Genomic DNA, 21,053 nt, shown 5'->3' on the forward strand with positions numbered 1-21,053 from the left:
TTATTTTGAATTATTTTTTACGATCGTTATATTCCCATACAAACCCTGAAATGATAGGAAACCAGCGAAACTAAAACCCACTGAAATGGCTTCAAATCGCCTCCAAACGGCATAGAAACACAAGATATAGACAGAAGAGGATAGTTAAGTGAATTTTATTGGATATTTTTCCTCTATTTTGAATTATTTTTTACGATCGTTATATTCCCATACAAACCCTTATAATAACATTATTACGCAATGTCGTATGTGGTCTATATGTTGACGGCTCCTTTAGGAGCTTGGGCCACCTGTGATTTTACTGTAACCAAACTCCCTATAAGACGGACACCTCTCTAAGACGGACAACGGACACTTTAAAATTATCAACGGACACTTAAGAAGTGTTATTCATCATGTTTTATTAGTAAAAAATGCTTCCAAACTTCATATCGCTAAAGCAAAGTTTGTCAGTGCCCTAAGGATACGCTTATACCAAGCTTACTAACCAAAAACAATGAAGCTTCTCTGTTTACGTCACGGTGAAGCAGTGAATTATCGATTGTAATGAAAAAACGAGTCAATTTTCTGATATTATTGATGTCCCAGTTTGTAGGTTTTGTTAAAGAAAGCGACTTTTAAACAGATTCAAAACTGACGTGTATTCATTGTGCAAAGGTTTAGCTTTATTATCTCAAAATTAATGGCGTCATATTTCCTCGACTCTCTACAAGACGGACACCTCTCTAAGACGGACAGTTGCGGCCGGTCCCGAAGGTGTCCGTCTTAGAGAGAGTTGACTGTATACAAAAAAAGGAAAGCGTGAAGTTGTGAAATTTTTCTACGCGTTGTGATGTTTTTCTCTTAGCGTTTTTCTGGCCGGATGGTTTGGGATGATTTTATGGCGCGCAATAGGAATGGCAGCCAAATGTGGCATAGAACTAAGAATGTCGAAAATATCTGTAGCCCAAGAACAGTGCTTCAATGTGCCAGCAGACACGCCCAAGCAGACGCAGAGCTTTTTACTTACCACTTGTGAATCGTATGGTACAAGATTCCAAAGACAGCTTGCTGGCCATGACGAGCGATTTCTTTAGGTCAGTATCTTTTGCCACCAAATATTTTTTCACCGCCAACAGAGAAGTGCTTGATAAGATCTACGAAACTTACAGGGGTGATCTTTCTGATAAAATAGCCTATGACAATTAAGTTCTAAGATGGAAGGCAAATTAAAGCGTGCACATACTGTGGACAGGAGAAGTCCAATGCTTTAGTGAAGACCATTGAAACCACGAATAATGTATTGTACCCAAACGCAACAACAGTTCTTACGATTCTTCTTACAATGCCAGTGTTCACTGCGACACCAGAGCGGTCATTTGGCATCACGGAAGAGCAGTCAAGACCTACATGTGCTAGACCGTATGAGAACTGAGCGGATCTCCGCTATGACGCTTTTGCGTGCTTAAAGAGGCACTCCAACCGACACTGACATTGTGGTACGGGAGTTTTGCGCTAAAAAAGGTCGCTTTTGAATTGTAAGTATCGAAACTTCGTATAAGGCTGCAATTCTCGAGTTTTTTTTATACCGTAGAAATTAAGAGTGTTGCAGTGTAGTGCATATACTGCCTTAGGGACTGGTAAATAAGTACAGGGGGGGGGGGGGGAGGGGGTGGGCCGGAGCAGAAAGGGGGTGGGTCATCAGTTTTTGAGCCCTCGAAAAGGGGTGGGTTATGTAGTTTTGATCTACACGTAAGGGGTGGGTCATCTTATTTATTCACTAACTTTTAACTGTTATAGTTCCAAGAAAAGTTGTATTCATCAATATATAAAATTGATAAATTTCTCCATGTAAGCAGTTTTAAATGAATTTCTAGCGATTTCAAAAGGCCCAAATATAAAAATTTCCCGGGGGAGCATGCCCCCTGACCTCCCTAGATGGCTTCTAATCATATTATCAGTTTTACCTGACTAGACAACCTGCATAGATTCACGCTGGGCTTTAGGCCTTTTAATACCAGTAAACTCTTTTCTGAAACAATTTGCAAATATGAATGATGGACAGTGGTTGTATTTTATGTTATTAATTTCTGTGTAAAAATATGAACTCTTCAATAATTGATTATGAATTATTCAGTTTTTTGCATATGTTTGTGTCTAAATTTCCCCATGGACTTTACATACAAAGATGTGGAAAACTTACAAAAGGCTAGTATGAGAAGTGATAAATTCATCCTTCTTTGGTGTGTCAAGAAATGGAAAAAGACGTACATGGAACAGCAGTGTCCATCAGGGAAAATGTCTATGTAGTAGGCATGAATAGATTGTGCTAGTAAATTCAGGAAAAGTTGCTTCACAATATACCAAAAAGTTGCTCTAAAGTTGCTCAAATATCAAAAAGTTGCCACCAAAATTTGCAAAAGTTGCTTGCTCTCTAGAGTCGTTTTGACGTGAATTTTGCGTTTTCTTGAAATTGAAGCGCTTGCAGGTTTACTAAGACTTGCCCCAGCGTCTATGGCAACCTCAATGGGGTCAATGTCTGAATTATTTTCATTTTCCTCGTCTAAAATTTCATCTGATTGCGATGCCATAAGTGACTCGGACTTCAGCAAATACCAAGATGGCCGTCGGCAGGCTCTATGTTGCAGCGAATAAAACCAGTTTTAATAAAATCCTTCGAAATGAAACGACCTTTTACGGTTTGGATCGGTTCTATATCAATTTGTTGCTCAAAAGTTGCCAAGGAAGGTAAAAGTTGCCCTAGGTTGCTGGTACTACAAAAAGTTGCTCAAAAAGCTAAAAGTTGCTCAAAAGTTGCCGAGCACAATCTATTTATGCCTACTATGTAGGGAATTTCACTTCAAAAGCTGAAGTCAAATAAAAAATCTCCAATCCCTAACAGATGATAAAGAAATGATAGGTCCCTTAATTTTTTTAGCAAAGGGGGTGGGTCATGTAATTTTCAACCCCCTGTCAGGGGTGGGTTAGTCAGTTTTGAGCCAGACGGAAGGGGTGGGTCACAAATTTTCGAGCCACCACTTTTCCAATTGCTCCGGCCCACCCCCCTCCCCCTGATACTTATTGACCAGTCCCTTACGGAAAAATTTTTACCGAATGCGACGCCTATCAGTGGATTGAACTAAAAATCATGAGTCGTGACTTGAGACTTTGGATACATTAACTATGGTTAATAACCATGGTTAAAATGCCAAAATTTGGGTACATTAACCATGGCTAAAATGCCAAAAATTGGGCAAATAACCAAGGTAAAAATGCCAAAATTTGGGTATGATAACCATGGTTAAAATGCCAAAATTTGGGTATAATAACCATGGTTAAAATACCAAAAATTGGGCAAATAACCCCGGTAAAAATGCCAAAATTTGGGTATGATAACCATGGGGTTAAAATGCCAAAATCTGGGTATAATAACAATGGTAAAAATGCCAAAATTTGGGCATAATAACCATGGTAAAAATGCCAAAATTTGGGTATAATAACCATGGTTAAAATGCCAAAATTTGGGTATAATAACCATGGTTAAAATGGTCAAAATTTGGGTAAAATAACCATGGTTAAAATGGTCAAAATTTGGGTATAATAACCATGGTTAAAATGGTCAAAATTTGGGTATAATAACCATGGTTAAATGCCAAAATTTGGGTATGATAACCATGGTTAAATGCCAAAATTTGGGTATGATAACCATGGTTAAAATGCCAAAATTTGGGTATAATAACCATTGTTAAAATGCCAAAATTTGGGTATAATAACCATGGTTAAAATGCCAAAATTTGGGTATAATACCATGGTTAAAATACCAAAAATTGGGTATGATAACCATTAGGGTTAAAATGCCAAAATTTGGGTATGATAACCATAGTTAAAATGGTCAAAATTTGGATACCAATATAGTAAGTGGTCCTCGCGCGTCCCGCGTGGGACACTCGCAGGTTATTTCCCACGTGGCTTAGCGAGCTGAAATTACACAACAACAAGATGGCGGACGACGATAAAGACACGTGCACGTTTTCTAGTTTGGGTTTAAATAAATGGCTTGTAAAACAGTGCCACGCTGTGGGAATAAAAAGCCCGACAGAGATTCAACAGAAGTGTATTCCACCAATCTTAGAAGGACGAGATTGCATTGGTTGTGCGAAGACTGGTAGTGGAAAGACTGCCGCATTCGCTCTGCCAATTCTTCAGAAACTCTGCGAAGATCCTTATGGAATTTTTGCTGTAGTGCTTACTCCCACCAGGTAAAACACGTTATTTAAAAAGTCATCACATAAAGGCAAACTATTTAGCCACAGGTTTGTTTTGGATCTTGTCAGGATTGCGAATTTAATTGTAGTGAAAGTACTTCAACTATAAATGTAACGGGATTTTTAAAGGCGAGCCTGTTAACAACAGATGAGACTTCATAGTTAAACTGTAGTCATTTATAATAACTATAGATGACCAAACTTGTCTTAGAGTTATCGTCTGTTGTTAGCCTTCTATTGACATCATATTTTGGCCAAATAGATTAGACCCTTGTTATTTGTAGAGCGAGTAACACTGTACTACCCATCAGGACAAGCTAATACAGCAAAATGAAACCACCGAAACGACTGAAATGAAACGGGCGTGTTTAAAACACGAAATGACGAAATGGCAAAATGATAAGATAAATACACGTAAATAATATAGTTTGGTTTCCCTTTGAACTTCAAGGCAGTTCTGTTTACATGTCTAGACTGAATTATATCAAGGGAACATTTAAATGTTCTGGTCCAGGAATATGATGAATACTTGTCACTCATCACAACGCCAAATTGAACGTATTGCTGAAAGGTCTTAGCAAACCAGGATATTTTTTCATTTAGAACTTGCCAAGTTGCCTATTAGTATCTGCACTGCACTACAAAGCTTACATCGTATCGAAGGACTGATATGACATCAAACGTTACTCCGTTTCTGTGCAAAGAACGTTTGCCACTGATATTGTGTATAAACTTTATCGCAAAGAAGGTTCGGTTTTGTTAATCCATTTCTTGTGAATGTTGGAGCTCAAAGCATTACTTTATAGCCGAGACTCGGTGGTAAAAACGAGATAAACAAATCATTTTCTTCCGATGTCTGAACGAAACGCCGACATTTCGATCAAGAATGTCCTAGGCGTATCAAACAGCGCCCTGTTAACAGGGAGAGGCTGGAATCCAAATTACCCATAGGTTCGTGACGGGTTTCCATGACAGAGAATTGTTGCTTGTAGTTTCTTTTAATTTTCGGGACTTACCTACAAGGATAAATTCGGCAACATATGAAAATTCCAGTAGAACAGTAATATCGTATAACTTTGGCTTTTGTCTTCAGTATCGTTTCGTCATTTCGCCATTTTGTGTTTTAAACACGTCCAAATGACACTGCTAAAAACAACCGAAAAGTCTGAAACAATGGAAACAAAACGAAATCACTGAAGGAAGCAAAACCCATTACGATTATTGAGAGATAACTGTAAACAGGCTAATCGGAGTGCTATTTTGTTTAACTGGAGTGGAAGGTGCACTCAGCTGGTTAGCCTGTTTATGGTTAGCTCCCATGCTACATGCCATGCCGAAGATACACCAACTTTTTTTATAGGTCCTCTATTATTCTTACCTGAAATAAGTCATCTGTACGCCAGTTCAAAGATGCCAACTCCAATCATTCATCACGCAATTTTGAAATCCACGCCCAAGATCTTCGGCATAACCTACGTTAACCTTACATAACCCAGCCTGGGGTGATTTTATTTTCGTTTCAGTTGTTTCGGTGGTTTTGCTATTTCAATCGTTTTGTTTTGGTTGTTCCAGTGAAATACAAAAATAAATACAAAAATATTGATGTGAAATACAACGTTTGCTGTACTTCTTGTAGGGAACTGGCTTATCAAATCTGTGATCAGTTTAGAGTCCTCGGCAAACCTATAGGTCTAAAGGAAGCAGTTATCATTGGAGGTCTGGATATGATGAAGCAAGCTCTGACTCTCGCTGAGAAACCTCATGTTGTCATAGCAACACCTGGGAGACTTGCCGACCACCTTAAAAGCACAGATACAGTTGATCTCAAGAGAATAAAGTTCTTAGTTCTTGACGAAGCCGACAGACTTATGGATCCATCATTTGGTGACGATCTTCAGGTTATATTTGATACTGTACCAAAGAAAAGACAGACATTACTATTTAGTGCTACTCTCACTGATACACTGCAAGAACTGAGAGAGATGTCTGCTAATGAACCATTTTACCATGAAGTCAAGTCTGAGTAAGTAGAACTGGAATGATTGTCCTATTATTTAAGAAAGATCTCGGCAGAAGTTAGAGATGCACTCTTATGCTCACGTCATTTACATCTGATTTCTTATAATGATAATAACAGCTGTGTTCCTAAAAAAATACTTTTTCAGGCATGTATTCAGGATTTTTGAAGAGAGGTTGGCTGTTACACCCAATAAAGAAAATGTTGAATTCATAGTACTCAATTTCCTGATGGATTCCGTCTTAATCTCTCCTTAGAGCCACCTCCATAATGCAGATACTGTACCACAAACTTAAAAAAATGCACAGTGTTTGTTTGGAGAGTTGAAGGGGGCTTCGGTGGGGCAAAACAAAACATGAAGACCTCCCCTAGCTCCTTATGTGGCAGTCGTATTCAGGGGAGTGGGGGAGGAAATGAGAGGATGGAAAGACAATACCCCTCCTCCTATTCCCTTCTCCTGCCCCCTCATTTTCTCTTGTTTCCACGCAGGTTATCGCACCTTCAGTAAATTTGTCAGTAGTGTGGATCCTTAACATTTGTACTTTATGGTGTCCTGTTGAGGCCTCATAATTTTTAACATGCCACTGATTTTCTATTTTTATTTTCAGCATTGCAACAGTCACTGAACTGGACCAGAAATACATTTTAACTCCTGCAAGTGTGCGAGACTGTTATCTCATTCATGTCTTACGTGAGCATGGAGAAAACAAATCAGTGATCATCTTTACGCACACCTGTAAAAATTGCCAAACACTGGCAAACATGCTATGGAAGTGCGAGCTACCCTGCGTGGCTCTCCATTCGCTTAAATCCCAAGGAGAAAGACTTGCAGGCTTAGCTTCATTCAAATCAGGAATAGTCAAGATCTTGGTAGCGACTGATGTGGCAAGCCGTGGATTAGACATTCCACAGGTTGAACTTGTCATTAACAGCAATGTGCCGGCATCGCCTAAGGACTACATACATCGGGTTGGACGCACAGCAAGAGCAGGGCGTGGCGGAATGGCAATAACACTGGTTACGCAATATGATGTAGACAGAGTTAAACAAATTGAAGCCACTATCAACACTAAGCTTGTTGAGTTTGAAACTAATGAAAATGAGGTGCTGCCTTTACTAAAAGCTGTCATGGTGGCGAGACGAGAGTCTGAGTTGAAAGTCAGAGGAAGTGCTGTTTTGGAAAAGAGGATGGTCAACAAGCGAAAGAAAATGCTTCTGGAAGGCAAAGATCCTGATCTGAAGCCAGCAAAAAGGAAAAGAATGAACAAAAGTGGGAGCGAAAAGCAGCATGAGAGCTAAGGTGTTTTGAAACTGACTGGCTGAAAAAAGTGCGGGAAGTTTTGCAGGGCGATATACGTAGATAGCTGAAAATTGTAAATATCGTAAACTGTTGGTTAAATTGATGCAACGGAAAAAATAAAACACCTCTCACCAGTTTAAAAGGCGTACATGGGTGTCACTGTTCTGAGAAATGCTACCCAAGGGCTAACCCTAACTTTTAGCAAAATGTTCCAATAAGATGTTTTGGCATGGCGTGCACCTCATGAGACCTGGGTTATTCCTAACGCGTACCCTCACTACAGGAAAATCACTTCTTATCTTAAATTTTGGCATAGCCTGCACGTCTAATAGTCCATTGCAAAAGGATTTTGGCTGCAATGGTCTTTCCGTACCGGGAAACTTAACGATGCTAACCCTAAATTTTGGGAAAACCATTCCAATCTGGCTCTTATTTCCAAAGAAAAAAAAAAGAAGAAAACTGAACAAAGATTTTCTGTTGTTTTATTTAAAGACAAGTTTATTCAGTATTTTTAAGGGGGTGGGGGTGGATTTTGGGGACTTCTGAGGACCCAGCAAGTATTTTTGGGGGGTGTAATTTAAAGGTTCAAGAATTCTTGCACAAAATAATTTACAACAATAAACAAAGGCAGACATTTATATTATGCAGTATTTACGTAAGTATTTGAGAATTTTCTGCATATTTTTTTGGATATGGCAAAAGGCATGGGGTTTTGTTTGGGTTTAGTTTTTGCCCATGATTTTTTTTTTTATTACAATTTTTTTTTTTTTGGGGGGGGGGGGTGGTATCAAATTGTGGCTTTATTCACACCAGTATCACTCGTAAACCAGAGTACACACCCACACCCCCTCAATCCAGGAGCTTGAATAGCATAAAATTATTAAGCAAGTAAGAGACTGACCTACACAATCCATTTTACAAATCAATTTATATTTAAAGATTGAAGCGCAGTCAGGAGGAGACATAATAAAAACAGTAAAAAACGTTCTCTGGCTAAAAATATTAAAAATTATGAGCTTTCGGCTGTCGCTCTACAGCCTTCGACGGATAAAAAATTGAATACAAAATGAATAAAATATATACAAGAAAAGTGAGATTTTTAATATATTTTTAGCCAGTGAACGTTTTTTATTGTTTTTATTAAATTTATATTTCTTCATTTAAATTTTGTGTAAAAATACTACGCCTTTGCTGCCTCAACTCTCCATAAACTATTTTTTATAAACATTCACCTTAAATTCCTAATGAGCAGAAATTAACAAGAAATCTCAATCTACTCTTAATTACAACTGTATTCCATTTACATGGAGTAACAAATGTCAACATGTAATGAGTTACTTCTCGTCATCACACACAAAAAAACTTAGTTATTCTAAGTAATTTGTACCTTTGTTTTGTCTATTCTGACAAGTAAATTACAGTTGAATCCCAATAACTTAAACCCTCAAGGGAAATCAAAAAAGGTTTAAATACTTGGTCGTTTTGAGTTATTGTGGGTAAAATTAGTAAGAAAATGACCTGGAGGGAAATAGATAAAGGTTAGAGTTAGTGGAGGGTTTGAGTTATTGGCATTCAACCGCACAGTACGGTAACAAAAATGGTTGTTGTTGCTGTTGTTCTCACTAAGAACCAGTCATACTGGTGTTTCACAATTCTGTTTTTTTTTTAGAGTCATAGCTTTCCTCTCGGTCAACGTATGTCTTACCCCACCCCCTTGTGATGACTGTGACCAAAATAATGGGGGGGGGGGGGGGCTAAGATAAGAAAGGAAGAAAAAAACCCCAATATAATAGTTATCTACACATTTTTTCTATATACATAACACTCTTGGAAGTTTAGATAAAACAGAAATCTTTTTTACAATCTCCTGAATAAGGATCCTGTAATAATTTATTAAATTTTATTTAAACTAACATTTTATCTGAGATCTCATTTTAGCACACAATTTCAAAGCTGTCTGTTACAACATAAAATGTATGGCAATGTCAAACTGTTTAGGGAAATGTTTGTTAAGAATAAGTTACTGTGTTGCCATCCAAATTAATTCTTTTATTATAGTTATTATTATCACAAATGAGTAGGGTGCCGTAAACGATCACATGATGGAGCTGATTGTTGTATCTGACACAACACTGTGCTCAGAGCTGTCTGTTCTGTCACTGCCGCAGATACTTGGTTCTTTCTGATTGGCTGGACACTCGAAATGGACACAGTGAAACACCTAAGGCAGTTAAAAATGAATGAAATCAACCACAAGAAAATGAAACAGTGTGACAGCTTACATTCACCATACTCCACCTTTTATACTCTTTTTAGTTATTGTTTGACATATGCTCAAAATGTCAATTCCCTGCTCCAGGGCTGCAAATAACAGTCGGTCATCGGACATTGGCCGGCCAAAATTTGCTAATGTCCGATGAAATCCCAAGTGTGGTCAGACATAATGTCCGGACAATTTTTTTATCATAAATCATCTGCGGCAACAATAAAGAAAAATCTGTCTGACCACAATTTTGTTTTGTCCAACCAAGATGGTGTCTTAGTAGACCATTATGTCCTTTTAAGTGAAAAAAATTATTTGCAGTCCTGCTGCTCCGTTCACTAGCCCAAAGGTAAAATCTGAATTTGGGCCTAATGGCTCATCAGGCTGGGACTAGACTTGGATTTAGTAATTCTACAGGGTTTCTACTCTTGAGCTTTTGAAATTCCCATGACTTTCCATGACCTTTTCCATGATTTTTCAAAGTTTTCCATGACCTTAATTTGTCTTGGAAATTGTTAAAAAATTATCTTGACTTCGGGAACGTTTTACCCTTTTCATCACAAAAAAATAACCTGCCTAATTTATTTTGTACAGTCTATACCATTTTCCATGACTTCCACGACCCACACTTAAATGCCATGACTTTCCAGGCCTGGAAAATGAAATTCTAAAATTTCATGACTTTCCAGGTTTTCATAACCAGTACAAACGCTGTTCTACTTCCCCATGGTTTGGTTGCTGCTCCATTGCAGGGTTATCTCCAACATTAAAATTGTCAGTACAACAGTTAAATTGTGTGGAGAGAGGCACTATGAAAGTAATAAAAAGTGTCTTGCCCAATAACACAATGTTGTGACCCTGGCCAGGGCTTGAACCCGGACTGCTCAATCCAGAGTCCAGTCATTCTCGTCCCCATAGCCCTTTAGTTTCCCTTAGCCGGCTTGGCACGAGAAAACGGAGGGCTCTGGGGACATAGGATTTTTGAATTAATTCGAATTTTTTTGATTGGCTGTTTGTAACAAAGAATTCCTAAACGGAAGTCGAAAACGTAACGACTCTCTCATACATTCTTTTGAAACGTTATGACTGCATACATGAAGACCGGAAGTCCTAGAATCTAGGAATGGAAATCCTGTGTCCCCAGAGCCCTTTGTTTCCTCGTGCCAAGGCCCAGCCGGCTAAGAGAAACGAAAGGGCTATGGGGACGAGAATGGAGTCCAGTGGGCTAACCACTGAGCCTCTCTATGGGTACCCACGGTCTTTGTTTTCTTTGCAATCTTGTTTTGCAAATCTTTGTTTTTTTTAAAAGCAGCTCTTCATTTAATCTTCGTTCATTTTGTTGTCATGAAAAGTGGTCAAATGCCAACATTCAGAAATTAAAAATATTTTTTTTACTTTTTACAAATTTTTCTTCAATTTGATCACACAAATTTTGGTCAATTTCAGATCTTCGCTTCAATCTTGAGATCTACGTTTTTTCACGGTGATCTTCGCGTCTTTGATTTCTTCAGAAATACCCATAGAGAGGCTCACCATTAGGCCACTGCACCTCCCACAGAAGACTTGCTTCCTAATTATTATAAATTGTCAACATATATGTCCATTATTAAAAGGGTCATTACCTCATTTGCTGTGTTCTCGACACCAACAATGCGCACAAACACAACTGGTCTGGGCTCAATAGAAAGGTACTGCCATGACCTATTCAGATGGGAAAAAGACAAGATGTTAACATTTACACAATGATGGTTGCCAAATGGGTGGTGCTTTGATTGAAAGATGGCAGAGGACAATAAAACCAATGATGATCAATTTTAGAGGTAAAGTTGATCACATTCAGTTCTTAAGGTCGCGGGAGACACCTTAGGCTCATCATTATGCATTTATTTAAAGCGTATGCACAAAGTACAACAACTGACATTGACAACTATACGAGATATTTATGACTGGACAAAAATATGGGAGCGTGCGCGTGATTGTAAAAAATCCCTGTTTCTTTGATATTTTAACCAATTTAAAACAACAGTTAGCGGTATATGTTTATATAGATTGTAGGAAGTCTTTGAGCTTATTTTCATTTAAATTTGAATATTTCTGCAACTCAGAGTAATCACAAAAATATTCGGCATAAAAAATCGTGTCCTTTTTAAAAACGCATTGTTCTCACCATAAAAGCGTGGGATATAATTACCACAATTACATCTCTCCTTGGTAAAATGATCGTATTTAGGACGGGACACCTTCGGAAATCTCAAAGTTCGGACTTTTCCAACAATTTTGTGGCAGAGAATACAGCACGGATACAGAACTTCATGACTTGCAATTACAGATAGGTAAACTATGAATACTGTAGTGTGTCATAACAGAAGCGGAATTTTAAAAGAGCGCTTTTAGAAAGAATTAGAAGACATTAAATTCAAATTTGCGCGCTTAAACCGCCGTAACTTTTTGGCAAGCTTTAAATTAAAAAATCCGCTTCTGTTATGACACTCTAGAGGTATTGGCTGATTAGTTTTTGACAAGATCACAGTGTGCTGTCTCCTACTCGTTCCGCAAACTCTGCCACAAAATCATGTTTTTCCCAGTTTGGCACTCACGAGGCTATCATCACAATCTTTCATCATTTCTTAATGTCTCTGTAAAATTTGAGCTTCATCGCACCCATAACAGCTGAGAAATAAGTGTTTTAAAAGATGCAGGTCAAGCAAAATTTCCCTTCATGAATTTATTCATGCTGTAGGTATCCCCCGCGACCTTAAGAGACTAGAAAAGCCTGATGGCTTACTAGTTTTGACCAGAACCTGTGATTTCTGTAGCATAAAGTGACTTAGAGTTCCATACAAGAGGGATGTGGATGCTTGTTGAAACATTTAAATTCAACCCCTACAGGAGACCAATTTAAGCATAGCTCAAGCTTTTCTTGAGCCCTAAAAGATACCATCTTTCATGCGTGATAGGTCAAGATCACCAGCACAGTACAGTGTGATGGCCTTTATTTATTTTTAATGTGCATCTCTAAGCAAGACCCTGACGGCTAAAATTATTGGTGTTCTGTCCTGCCCTTATTGAAAACAAATGCGTTATTTACACCCCTAAGTCAGACAAAGAGCATCCCTGCCCCTTTCAATCTGTGTCATATGTATATTAAGCCGTTGTTATCAGTAGTATATCTTAATTGTATGTAAACAAAAAAATCTGTAAGTAATATATTATAATTTTAGCAACTACCTTTTCTTTTTCCCTCTCCTTTTTCTGTGTATTTAATTTTTTATGTAAAGTTTTGTATGTTGTCAATAAAGTTTCATTTAAATAAATAAATAAATAAATAAATAAATAAATAAATAAATAAATAAATAAATAAATAAATAAAGGATCCAAAAAAAAAAATCCCTGCCCCTTTCATAATTATGGGATCCTATGATAAGAGCATTAATTCTGAATAGGTCTAGTCCTACACAGGTCACTTCTCCTGGCTCATGAGTTCCTTATAACTTCATACTTCTCTCTCACCTGCAAACTTCCTTTGTCTTGTCTACAACTCGAAGCCAGTTCTGCTGATCGCATGACACCTCAATATAGTAACTGTATCGCCGCTCATCAAGGTCCCAGAGCAGTAGTCTACAAAACAAAGACAGATGGACTAGAATTAAAATATTGCAGTGATGAGAAAGGATAAAGAATTTCCAACAAATTTTCAGCTTGCGACTTCTCCTTCCCAACTCTTTAGGAGAGATCAAGCCCTCATCCTCCTTTCCCCAAGAACTCCTAGCAGTTGTACCACTGCTGATATGCTCATCATAGTCTAATATTTAATGCATGTTAAGGACACTTTTTCCCTCACACCCCACTAATAAGGACTCTAAACGGCATCCCAAGTGTGTCCCCTATAACAAGAGTTGACTGTAGTGACTTACTTCATTGTGCTGATGATGTAAGGTTGAGGTAACTGAACCACAATGGCTCCACTTCCTAACTGATGGCAAGTGTAACCTATGTTCCAGTCATAATTTCCAACTTCCCCATTTAAGAGGGCATTACGACTTCGGCTCACACCCTCAATCACACTTGCTCCCAAACATGGTAGGGCAACATTCTCCGAAGGAACTACACAAAATAGGAGGGAAAAGCGTCAGGTTAACCGTTATTTAGCAGAGTGTTAAATAATACGACTGCCAGGAATTTTTAAATTATGTCAGTATTATTTTCTACTTTCACCTTACCTGTGTTCATCCCTCCTTAAAATTATTTATTATTTAACTCTTATATATTTTAATAATATATATTTTCTGTAGCATGTAAATGTAGCTGCATGGACTAACATCAGCCTAAATTTGAACTCAATTTGGTATAATATTTGTACTTTCAAATGCTTCCATTATTTCGTAAACAGTTGAACCTTTCCTTGCAGATCCCTCCGTAATATTTACAGACAACTTTATATTACAAACAGTTTACTTGGTCCTAGAGAAACCAGGGCTTATATGCTCTCTATCTTTGTAATACAGACACCTCAATAATACACCTTTACTTATTCCAAAATGGCGGAAAATACATTTATTTATTCTTTTGTCTTCATGTCAATTGGCCCTCATTGCCTCAATCGCATCTTCAGAATTCAAAAGAATTTTTGGCCTAAAATAAGGCATTGAGGGCCAATTAAGAATAATGTATTTTCCACCATTTTGGAATAAGGTGTATATGTTGTGGTTTAATTTTATCTTTGTTTAAATTTTTCAAACCAGTTTGATTTTTATTTCCCTTTGTTTCGGATCATGATAATGAAATATGAGACAATGAAAAACAAAAATCAAACTGATTTGAAAAAATTTAAACCAAATATAAAATTAAACCACAACATATACCAGTGGTGGACCTAGGGGAGGGACCCTGGGGGCACGGACCCCCTCCTTATTTTTGGTAAAAAACATTTTTTGAAGTGATCCCCCCTGCCAAAAAAATTGGGGTGTGGGGAGACGACAAAAAGGGCCCTCCTCTCAGTTCAATTTGGATCCACCGCTGAATATGGACACTAGGCAGCTCTGCCCCTTTGGTGTACATGTTTAAGATATTTGACTAATAAATTTACGGTCTTTTTAACATTTTCACACTCTACTTACCAATGACGCCATCTTCTCCTAACTCACACGTGGTATTGGAGTAAGAGCATTCAAAGTGCACCAAGTGAAAAACTTTGTTGACCGTGTTGTGAACGCCATAAACCCGAATATACCTGTAGTGACACACAAGAGAAAATAATTATTACATCACAGAAACCACTGAATAAAAAAAAATATTATGTAGACTATTAGTATAAAATCACAGAGTTCAAATTTACAACTCTTCAAAATATCAAAAATTGCATGATCTTTAATGCAGTATGTTGATTTTACCTGTGTGATGAATTCAAGACAGGGCTTATTAATTCATTCTTTGCTGCTTATCACAGTTAAAGATAGTAGGGTTAAATTAGGTTATGGGTAACGACAAACCTCTCAAGAAAGTGGGAAGTTCTTACCCAAATTTCAGCCTTGGGTATGTTCTTAGAATGTTCTAAAATTTTGGCTATTCTTAACCTCCGTTTATATTATTAAAAAAAGAGTAAAGGTGTGTTTCTTTGGGAAGATCTGGTGCAAGATCAATAATCTAAGACCAGTCAGATCATGGCACATCAAAGGAAAAGATGACGCCTTGCCCAGAGTGAAATTATCAGTTCTTTTGCTGCACCATGATCTGAATGAGGTTGGATCATTGATCCTGATCCAACTCATCCCAAAAGAATGCACTCTAAGTGAGCTGTAGTAGACGCTTGTGACGTACGTTTTGATTTGTAAACTTTCAAATACTTTGATCACACGCACGTGCTGCTTTCCATTAGATGGCATTTCACATTTTCCACTGAAGAAGGGGCAGTAGCCCCGAAACGTATGGAAACATTATACTACCACAACCCTCCAAGTTTATTTTTTTTCCTTAGTGGCCATTTGCCCACCACCTGCTCAAGTTTGGTCGCCAGTGAAAAATTTTAGTCGCTAAATTAAGCTTGTGCTATCAATCCTCCTTCTCAATTTTAGTCGCCAAGCTGGCGACTTTGGTTTCAAGGTTTAGTCGCCATGGCGACTAAAATGGTCTAAACTTGGAGGGTTGTACCAGCAGGCGCGTTTTTCATTTTAATTATTGTTTTCAATTCACTAGCTATATAGTTATATGCGCTACACAGTCACACGAAATTTCTTTAGAGATTTCTATGTTACTGTAGTAGACCCTACTGTATACAGACACTTACCTGACAACTCTTGGTTTAAAATACAGTGTTTGCCACGATCTGCAGTAATACTTTGAGTAATCAATAATTCTGACCCAGTCCTCATTGTCCATAGAAACCTCAATGTAATACGAATAAGACCTTGCGTCTTTATTCCAAAGCAATAATTTAATAGTGTTAATGATACTAGGTCTGCCCAAGGCAATGCAGATACCCTTGTCTCCTTCTAAAATGAGATGTCTTGTAAATCCACGATCCAAGTCAAAATTTGTGGTGTCGCCATCCAACAAGCACTCCCGCATCTCTCCTTCAACCACTTCTGCTCCATGTCGGGAAGTTGCAATGTTTTCTTCTGGAACTGAAACAGAATTGAACACCTTAAGTAACAAGTCTTGGGAACAAGATTTTTTTCATTCACAAAACCTCAGCAAAATAATGGGAAGGAGATTTTGAAGTTTTGTTTTGTCTACTCCTGCCCAGGGGCGGATCCAGGATTTTTCTTAGGAGGAGGTGAGCCACTTAGGAATGGTGTTACTGATTTTTTTTTGCAGAATACCAGTTGTATTAGAAAACAACGTCATCCCCCTAGATCCTCCCTTGCTGCCTTTTGTTCTTGAAACCTGTTGAACTAACTGGGGGCATAATAACAGGCAAAACCCCCTTTGTCAGGTGCAGATTTAGAGTGGGAGGGGAGGGGGGCAAGTTCCCCATTTCCTTCCACAGCCTACATTTTTGATCACAAATGATTCCAGGAGCAACATTTCCACAACTAGAACTTTTTCATTGGAGGGGGGGGGGGGGGGGGGGTTACACTCTCGTAGCAATTCCTTTGCCCCTCTTTCTGAATTTTCCGGATCCGCCCCTGTTTATCAGCACCTGTGCTACCTATTTAATTTTTGTTTTTTTTCTTGTTCCATCTGTCAAATTAACAGAAATATAAATAGTGACACTGTTTAAAAAAGAAAAAAGCACATCTTGTGTGATGAATAAATATTAGGGGAGTTTCAATAGCATAATTTACAATAGAAAGTGGAAGTGAAAGTTTCCTTGAACTGCTTCCTGTAGTTGAACCAGCATGCAATAAAACATAAAACTTGTTCAAAATAAAACTTAAAATGCAGTGTGAAGCAAGGGAATTAGTAAATTCATTCAAAGAAGATATTTTAAGCCGATTGTTTTTCTTTTCTAAATTTTCGGTGACATCTGTTCACCTTCATCAGAGTTAGTGAAACTTTCACTAACTCTGATGAAGGAGAACAGATTTCACCGAAAATTTAGAAAAGAAAAACAGATCGGCTTAAAATATCTTCTCTAAATGTCTTCTACCGATCGCACTACTGGTTCCAGTATTTTTAGTAAATTCATGTGCAGTTCATTTTACGTACATTCACATTCATTTAAGTTTATAGTACAAGCTTTTTACACTTACACCAAACTTCCTCAAACTCGTGCATTAACTTACCTAAATGCCCTCGGAAGCTAATTTCATTGACACGACTCTCTGTTTTGATTCGAATTGCATCCAGTATGGCATCTGCACAGAACAGGTCTGAAGGGCGGACAATGTTGAACAAATCGTGCAAACTAATAAGCGGAAGCCGAACTTTATCCAAAATGTCCTTGAAATCGGCTTCGCTCATTTCTTCAGCAGATTCAACCCACTCTTTAACGGCCCTAAAGATCTGATTTTCAGGCGCGCAAAACGAGTCTCTTTTAATTATTTCTATCAAGGCAGATTTCGTGAGACACGAAAAGCCCTCGGTTGATAACACCTCGACGGCATTCCTGTCCAAAAAGCTCAAACAAGTCGTGTACAAATCGTTCATTTGATACAACACCGCAGCGTCAAAAATAACACAAACATTTCTGATGCTCAAAATAGCTTTCAAATAACCTTGAAGGGCACTTTCCAGTGCTAGAAAGCCGTATTTATGCGCGAGGCTCAGCAGTTCCAAGATCGTTTCTTCCTTGTAATCGCCGAGAAACATTTTCCCGGAGTAAACATACTTCAGCAACGCATCAAAAGCTGGCGCAGTCGTGTCTTTAAGTTCGATCTCAGTTTCTGGATTAGTCTCTCTCATTCCTCCATACAACAGCGCCCTGAAATAGTCGCTTCGGGCCGCTAGAATGACCCTGTGCGCGAAAAATTTCGAGCCTTCCACTATAAATGTAACGTCTGTGAATTCTTGCGAGCGGTAAAGGGCGCTCGTCTGGGATGACAACAGCTCCACATGATCAATTTCCCCCGCTGCAATTTGTGTATTTCCCAGACGAATGTCAGGACTATCACCCATAGAAATATCCTCGATGAATCCTTCTGAGGAATGGTGTTAAACGTAGCTAAGATCTGCAAAGGCAAGGTTATAAAATCGACACGTCGATTTCCGCGTAAATCTTTTCTGCAAGCTGAAAATTACTATCATTTTACGTCAGCTTGGTAACCATTTAGACTGGGCACCAAACTCCAACCCGGAAAGACCAGCGGGCTTTGCGCGCTTTTGGCACAGGTCACCCAGTTTTTCCTGGACAAATGACCTCACAAATGTACTTCCGTGGTTCAAAGCGCAAAAGACACAAATGAGGTATTTGAAACAACTTTTTTCCATCTACAAAATTACTGTGTCTGAATTTCAAAAACTTACTTCCACGCCAACAGGTCCTTTAATTTTTTTACCAATGGCAAAAGGGACAATTATTTTTTTAAGGTTTTTTTTTTTTTTTTTTTTTTTTTTTTTTTTTTTTGGCCACAACCGAATTTTTTTCAGTAACAAAATTGATTCTTTTTTAACCACGAAGATGAACTAGTACCTATAGTAATGTAATTTCTGAAAATTTAGTGGTAAATCAAAATAATGTTCCTCTGTATTGTTGATGGTATTCTTTACTGCAACATGGAATTTATCTGCATTACGTTTTTCATATTTTTGGATACTTTTTCTGTCGGAAATTTAAATCGACCCAATTTTTTTGCAAGTAATGTCTGCCAAAGTTCCCAAATTACGCTCCTAAATTCCAACATAATGTTAACAAAATGACAATTTTTCTTTGCATTTATCATCGAAAAATTAATTCATATAACACCCGCGTGCACGGAAAGAGAAAGAGGTCTAGAAACTAGGGAATGGGCAAGTCAAAATACTTTCGTTAGTCCCAGATCTGAAGGTCCTTAATAAGAAGTAAGAAATGTTCAGATAGGATTTTTACAGCAAGGCACCAAAAAGTGTGACCACTTTTAATTTATTCACATTCTTCCGTGCAGATTTAATCCAATCAGAAGTCAACTGGGAGCTGTCCTTGGCTTCTGATTGGATGGTGGTTGCACGAAAGAATGTGAATTAATTAAAGGTGGTCACACTTTTGGGCGCCTTGCTGTAATACGCCACAAAAAATGAAGATCATGAAGTCGACAGCATACTCTTATGATTAGAGTCCATTCACAGTGAATATAATAAAAAATGGAAGTCAAATAAAAGAGGAAACTTAACTTTCTATAGATTGACGAGCTAAACAGTAAGGTTTTCATTCACAAAATATGGGAGGCGCGGTGGCCTAATGGTTAGCACGCCGAACTCCGGATCAAACCGCCCGGGTTCTAGCCCTGGCCGGGGTCACTGCGTTGTGTTCTTGGACAAGAACTTTACTCTCACAGTTCCTCTCTCCACCCAGGTGCAGAAATTGGCACAGGCGAATTTACTGCTGGGGGTAACCCTGCGATAGCTAGACTAGCATCCCATTCAGGGAGAGGGAAATACGCTCCCCATTCAGGAAGAGTAGAAAGGCGCTTCATGCTACTGAAACCGGGATAAGCTCCGGCCTGATGGGCCACTAGGCTCGAACACAGACTTAAACTTTTTACCGTGATTGACGAGGTTTCTTGTGGGGAGGGGAAAGGGCCTGGGTAACTGTGGCCAGTTCTCTCTTCATTCAGTCTCTTTGGATGTTTGAATTGTCATGCGAGAGAAAAATATATGTATATGATAGAAATTGGATTGGCCCTCAGACTCTGAATGCTTTTTTATTCAGATTTAAAAAAATACACTACACACTGATGTACTTTGACATGTGCTTAGTAAGTACAACTCCTTTTTGCAAGATTATCATGAATCATCACTGTAATCATCTACACGTAATTTTGTGCAGGACAGCAATTAGTTTGAATTAGTTTTACGAGGCGTAAAAATGCTAGAAGGAAATACCGCCATTTGTTTGGGTTTAACCTACCGATTCAGATTCAGTGAGGTGTAATGAACTGTACTCTGCTATAAACAACGAAATGAGAGTAATTACGATATGAGGAGGTAGTTAGTGATAACGACTTTTTAGGGAGGAGTGTAACGGGTTTACGACCCTGTTTCGTCCTCATTTAGCATTGAAACATCAAAACATAATCAACTATATCTTGATGAAGTACTGCTTAAAAACGCACTCACACAGAACATGATTAAAGACTCATTTAAAGTATTTCATATTACCGAGTCGATTACGCTACATTTAAAACTATTCCTCTGCAAGAAATTCCCCATCCAGTTTTGCCTTAGTTGTTGAAATGTTCTCGCTTTTTTAGCCGGTAATTAAGGGTTGTTTCAATCAAAACACGTCATTACTGTTGGGCGTAAAACTGTACTTAAATTCAAGTTAATCAAAACTTTCTCAGTCTTTAACATAATGCTCATCTAATAAATAGGTGCATTTTGCATTCATTTGTGATGTATTGTGTAGGGCGTTTGGGTGACCATGCCATAAAAATGCGTATTTTCTAATGGCGCGTTATTTTCTCGCGACGAGAAACGGCGCACGAGAAGTAAACCAACAAAAGTGGAAGTTTGGATTTGAACCGGAAATTTAGGGTGGTTCGCGAAATTTAGCGTTAAGCTCTTAGAGAAAGCATTTTAATTGATAAGAGCTGACGAAAATGGATAGCGGGCTTTATGTAGTAAACGAGCCAAGATACACGAATTACACTGATC

General features: G+C 38.2%; 2 protein-coding genes across 2 annotated transcripts; one reads left to right on the plus strand and one right to left on the minus strand.

Moving 5' to 3' along the window:
• The first annotated feature begins 3,951 nt into the window (after positions 1 to 3,951).
• LOC144636824 (putative ATP-dependent RNA helicase DDX49) lies at positions 3,952 to 7,703 on the plus strand. Its single transcript, XM_078496025.1, has 3 exons — positions 3,952 to 4,238; positions 5,881 to 6,267; positions 6,870 to 7,703. The coding sequence occupies exons 1-3, from the start codon at positions 3,979 to 3,981 to the stop codon at positions 7,558 to 7,560; spliced, it is 1,338 nt and encodes a 445-aa protein (XP_078352151.1). The 5' UTR covers positions 3,952 to 3,978; the 3' UTR covers positions 7,561 to 7,703.
• A 1,730-nt stretch (positions 7,704 to 9,433) lies between these two features.
• Positions 9,434 to 18,512, minus strand: LOC144636810 (BTB/POZ domain-containing protein 9-like). Its single transcript, XM_078496013.1, has 7 exons — positions 17,549 to 18,512; positions 16,108 to 16,444; positions 14,942 to 15,054; positions 13,739 to 13,928; positions 13,335 to 13,442; positions 11,447 to 11,525; positions 9,434 to 9,782 (listed from the first exon to the last, which is right to left on the minus strand). The coding sequence occupies exons 1-7, from the start codon at positions 18,378 to 18,380 to the stop codon at positions 9,657 to 9,659; spliced, it is 1,785 nt and encodes a 594-aa protein (XP_078352139.1). The 5' UTR covers positions 18,381 to 18,512; the 3' UTR covers positions 9,434 to 9,656.
• Between the last annotated feature and the right edge of the window lie 2,541 nt (positions 18,513 to 21,053).

Source organism: Oculina patagonica, chromosome 13, assembly GCF_052425735.1.
Source record: "Oculina patagonica isolate OP01 chromosome 13, crgOcupat, whole genome shotgun sequence".
In the NCBI taxonomy this organism is placed as follows: Eukaryota; Metazoa; Cnidaria; class Anthozoa; order Scleractinia; family Oculinidae; genus Oculina; species Oculina patagonica.